Here is a 5,721-nt window from a genome sequence, read left to right as displayed (position 1 = left end):
GAATGTTTCAATTTGTTGCATTTTAAAATGAGCATTAAATAAAACCAGCCGAAGCTTAAACTTGCTACCACTCTAAGCTAAGAAATCAATACAACTACTCACTCCAAATATATAGCATAAAAATCTTTAAGAAGCGTTTGAGAAGTAATTAAATCTTTGATTCGCATTTGAAAGCACTCATATAAAAAAACCGTTGATAAACAAGAGGGTGAATTGATTTGTAGGAACGCAAGCTCTGAAAAATTATGTAAATTGACTGTTAAAAAAAAGTAAAGATTATCGCGGTTGAGTTAACACCAATGCTAATCGTTTTGGCTCAGTTTGCCTTCCGCTAATTTGATATACGGCTCCAACACTGAGGAATCAATATAATTACTCAATCCAAATAAGTAGGACAATAATCATTGAGAAGTCACATTTGGATATGAAAGCACACATATAAATGGCCCCTGATAATCAAGAGAATGAGTTGATTTTTAGAAACACAAACTTTAAAAGTTATATAAAGTAACTGTTGATATAAAATTAAGGATTATCGTGGTTGGGTTAAAACAAATGCTAACCGTTTTTGGTTTTTGGTTTAGTTTGCCCTCTGCTAGTTTATTACAACGATCTAACACTGAGCAATCAATATAATTACTAAGCAAATAAGAGGCACAAAAATTTTTGAAAAGTCACATTTGGATTTGAAATCACTCATATAAATAGCCCTTGTTTAGAATCACAAATTTTAAAAAAGTATATAAACTTACTGGTATTATAAAAATAAAAATTATCATGGCTGGGTTGAGTTACCGCAAATGTTTGCGTTGAAAAATCACTAATGCAGTCAAATATGCGTCTAAGGATCATTTAGAGAAAAAAAAACATTTTAACTCATGAACCTGTGTGAATTAGAACTTTTAAAACGTTCTCCTTTTTTGATGGTTTATCGGGTAGATCCAGTTGAAATAGATTCATCATGCTCATCATAATGCCCAAAATTATCTATAAATTGAGACAAAAAAAATGCCTGGTTTTTAAAAATTTTTGCCCACTTTTTGTAAATAAATTTGTGGCATTCTAAGTTCACACAAAAGCTTTCTCAGAAAAACTGTAAGTTTTCAGTTTTGAACGAATTTAGAATCATTTTTCCGCTCAAATCTTCAGTTTACCAACAGCTGATATAATTGAAACTTGGTCATAATTAGTATGGTAAAGGCACTCTATGATCCAGGTTAAGATCTAATAAACTCGAAAAATGGTGTGGGGATGTTTCAGTGACTCACCATTTTTGGCTTTTCATTGGGTGGGGGTTGCAGAGGATCGCAACTCAATTTTTTGATCCCAAACAAATTTACGACTGCTCTTGAACTAAAAATCTACAGAACATATAGAACTAATTTTCTACAAATTATTGCACTAATTATATCATGTGCTAGCGAATTTTCATATTTTTATTAGGTTCTTTTTTCATAATCTGAGTTTTTATAATATGAGCAATATGTTGTCTCAGTATGAATTAAGTCAACAGTTTTCAACAAAAAAACAATCGATCAAAAAACTATTGTTCGATTCAGAAAATAATTAAAGCTGGATTTTTTGGGCTTTGCTTCATTTTGTCTTAAATGAATAATTAGTTCATCTTTCTCATTGCAAAATTTCAATTGAAAAAGAAAACGGAAACTTAACACAGCCTTTTTGATTTCAATTTCTGAAAAAATTGATATTTTGAAGGTGCCAATGAAGGTTATAGAATCAATCATGTAAATTTTCAATGATGCTCGCCCATGTAATTATTATACAGTCTGAGACTTAAGCTAAAATAAAGAAAAGAAAATACATAATCAAAGAGAAGGCGACGACACAGAAGCTTCTAATTGGGCCTCATCACTGATTCCCAAAGCCGTCAGGTGGGCTCTCAGAGACTCTCGAATATCCTGAATTCCAGAAATTCCAAACTCTCGGCGTCTGTTATCGTCCATTTTCCAATCTGTGCAGAATACATCTTCCTCCCGAATTCTGAAATCGTTTCCAGACTTCGAGTAATAATCGTTCATTTTTTCGATGTATCGATTTTTCATTTCGGCGATAGTTTTTCCTTCGTTTCGCAGATTTTCTGCGAATAAGCCCCACTTGTTAATACATATAATGATTCTGCAATCGTCGGAAACCGAAACTGTTTTGTAGTATTCGGATATTTTGTCAGCTTCGTCTTGGTTAACATCTCCTGAAAAAATAAACAATTGGCAAGAAGGTAGTGGGGGCAAACAACTGCCTGATGTGGTTTTTGGGCAATTCTGTTCCGCTTCAAGCAATTCAACCTTTCTCAAGGAGTCTGCAAATCAGAATTTAAGTAGAACTGTTGTACAAGGATGTTTTGATGATCGGAATTGATGTTTTGAAACTTATTAAAAAATTTTTAGCACTTCTTGATAAGCGAGCACAGGCAAAACATATTTGTTAGCCAATTTTTATCTTATTTTGAAAGTGTTTCCAATTCATCCCTTTTTTCTAAAAACATTAGGGAAAATCACCCGGGTTGACCTCCATACACTGGAAATGCTTATCATACAATTCCATACAACAAAAATAATTATCAGACAATTCCATACATCAAGTGCATGGAGAAAATGCTTGTTATACAATTTTCATACACTTTCGAAAAACAATAGAAAAAAAGCATTAAACAATTTTGGAGAACAGTTGAACAGACTGGTGACAAAAAAAATTGATTTAAAACTTAAAAAAATATGCTTACCTTTTAATTTCCATATATGGAAATTGTATGACTGGCATTTTTTGATGGTGACACAAAAGTTTTTCCAATTAATTTTGAGTTTTTGCCCCCAAAATTTTTTTTTGACCGCAAATCGCATTTTGTACGCAAACAAACATTTTCCAAAAACTTTTTTTGTGTGCATAACGTAGTCCTGGAACGATAATTTTGGCTTTTTTTTCTTTTCTCTTAAATTTTTATTTTCAAAAACACTGAAAACTCTTTTTTCTTTTGAATGGGGTGTTTATGTATGACTTGATCGAAGTCTGATAATTTGGAAATTCAAAAATTTATTATAATCATCACTGAAAAATTTTGCCAAAAACTAAAAGTTTGGTACTTTTGTTATATCATTTATGAAAAACAGCTCGGAGACAATTCAGGTCGTTTTCTATGCATTGTAAACGCAAGACCGTCCAACCTTTGGTGATTTGAATAACCAAGGTCTTTGTCACTTGTGTTCGTTGCAAACACAACCTCTATTTTTTAAGAAAAAAAATTAGAAAAAAAACCACTATTCGGTTTATGGAAAAAACAATATCAAGCAATTTCCATCTATGGGAAAATGTTTATTATAGAGATTTCAAACAATTTTCTGTACGTATGGATTTGTATGGAATTGTATGAAAAGAAATTCCCCATTTATGAGAATTGTATGGAAAGCATTTTTGGTCAACCCGGGCAAATAAAAAACTACAATATGTCGCAATTATAGTGTTTTTGGTGCATTTGTAAGCAATTTTGTATTCTTATCCTGATTTTTTTTTGAAATTAGAGCTTGAAATTATTGGGACTAAAAGAAAAAACCAATGCGTTTTGGCTCTGTTATAATTAGTAGAGCCCGAGTCGAGATTTTTCACCTAATTTGAAGCAAGATTTGAGCGGTTTGAGCGGTTTTTTTAGACAATTACGCTCAAAATCTTGCTTCAAAATGAGCGGTTTGAGCGGTTTTTGAACGGTTTATCTAAAAAAACCGCGCAAGATTTGAACGGTTTTGAGCGGTTTATCTAAAAAAACCGCGCAAGATCTAATAATAAAAAGTCGACCACATTGGGATTCGAACCAGCAATCTTGTGATTCGAAGTCAGACGCCTTATCCGTTAGTCCATGCGGCCCTGAAACTACTGTCGCGCAGCGAAGCCAGTATAAATTACGCACCACAATGAATACTGAACACTCTGCATTCTAATTCATGTCTCTGTTTATTATGTGGGTCCTGGAACACTGAAAACTTAATCATTTCAGAATGCCTAGGCCTTCTTATTTTAAGATAAACCGTTCAAAAACCGCTCAAACCGCTCATTTTGAAGCAAGATTTTGAGCGTAATTGTCTAAAAAAACCGCTCAAACCGCTCAAATCTTTCTTCAAATTAGGTGAAAAATATCGACTCGGGTTTCTTATTTGTAAACAAGATCCGTCAGATGTTAACCGTAAATGAAATGCTAAATAACTATTAATTACTAGGGTTGTACTTGGAAAGAAATTACTAAACCCGTCTAGCTGTCAACCAATTTTTTTGCGTGCTCGTGTTTCATTCACAATAATACTTTAAGCAATGAAAAAACGATTCCAATAACCGTTCATTATCAATTAGGTTTCACTTGATATTTTGACAAATTCTTGCTGAGTCGTCATGACTGTATTCGACATGATTTTGAGCTAGAGTTTTCTCATTTAAATTGCAATTTCGTTTACAATTGTGATAAATCCAATTAAAAAGTTTTTAGATTTCTAATTTTATGTTTTTTTTTCCTAAATAAAACCCTTACAAAAAATATGTTTGATAAAACCAAATAGATAATTCTAGTTATGAAAAAAAAACGTTCACTCTGAAAAGTTCCAAGAGAACACATGAAAATTTGGACAGAACATGACGGAAAAAACTAAGTTTTCCCATGACTAATAACTGAAACACTTGGGAGTTAAACAACTTCAAAAGTAAACTTACCTGAAGTAGCAATGTTAATTACAATCAGATTATTCATCGCCCCACAAATACTGAAGGTTCTAGAGTGACATTCTAAGCTGTTATTTCCTGGGTAGTCCACCACTTGAACTGTCTCCGTAATTTTTCTGATTGTTGGTTTATCTGTGTGAACTGAACTTCCTGTCGGAGAATTTAACTGCCACATCGCGTTTATGAAGGTGGATTTACCCGAGTTAATTGGGCCAACAATCCCAATGAAACATTGAGTCGCAATTGTTTTTCGAACTTCATGGATTTTTTTAATCATCCTTATTCGCTCAATCACAACTTCTTTTGACGCTTCAATGCAGTCGTTCAACCAGGTTTTAGAGAAATTTTGAGCCCCCAAGTTCTCGTCAAAGAGAAGAGTAACTGTTTTTTCGTTATTGAATAAATTTGGGTCATCTTTCAAGTCTCTAACTTCAGTTTGATGTGGTTCGTCCAGATGACCAATCCTCGGAGTAAAGATCTCAGCCAGAACTTTCACAATTTCAGCGTAACTTTCATCAGCCAGATTAATTCTACTGTTCATTCGTTCTTTCAGTTGATACATGTGTGCTGCAGCTAAGCCAATAAAAATCACTACTGCTGCTTCTGTTACAAAAATTGCTGGAAGAGCATAGAATATTATGACTTTTAAGGAAAACTATTTGTTGTGATAGCGCGCTTGAATGACATATGTTCTAAATTTATAACTTTTATTGTTGTGATGTTCTTGCATATCAAAATTGCATAAGTATTTTGGATTGTGATTTTTTAGAAAACCAATAAAAATAGGTTTTTGAATTGAGAATTTTTAGAAAACCACTTTGGAATTTAAATTTTCTCCTAAATGGCATATCATAAAGACGCATATAATGTAACACGAAAAACGGCTAATGGCTACAACTCTGTATGACTAGGCAGCGATTTGCTGTCCATGGCAACGAATAACATATAAAAGTCTGCTTGGAAATGACTTCATTAAATCTAATCTCATTTGCGCAGTCACTTCAT

At 33.0% G+C, this 5,721-nt stretch overlaps 1 protein-coding gene across 1 annotated transcript; it reads right to left on the bottom strand.

Annotated features, from left to right (window-relative positions):
- Positions 1-1,678: 1,678 nt before the first annotated feature.
- Positions 1,679-5,278, bottom strand: LOC134853659 (uncharacterized). Its single transcript, XM_063869667.1, has 2 exons — positions 4,708-5,278; positions 1,679-2,209 (listed from the first exon to the last, which is right to left on the bottom strand). Exons 1-2 carry the CDS (start codon positions 5,276-5,278, stop codon positions 1,827-1,829), a joined length of 954 nt encoding a protein of 317 aa, XP_063725737.1. The 3' UTR covers positions 1,679-1,826.
- Between the last annotated feature and the right edge of the window lie 443 nt (positions 5,279-5,721).

The sequence above is a fragment of the Symsagittifera roscoffensis genome, chromosome 8, assembly GCF_963678635.1.
Source record: "Symsagittifera roscoffensis chromosome 8, txSymRosc1.1, whole genome shotgun sequence".
Lineage (NCBI taxonomy): Eukaryota > Metazoa > Xenacoelomorpha > Acoela > Convolutidae > Symsagittifera > Symsagittifera roscoffensis.
This window is presented reverse-complemented; position numbering and strand designations above follow the sequence as displayed.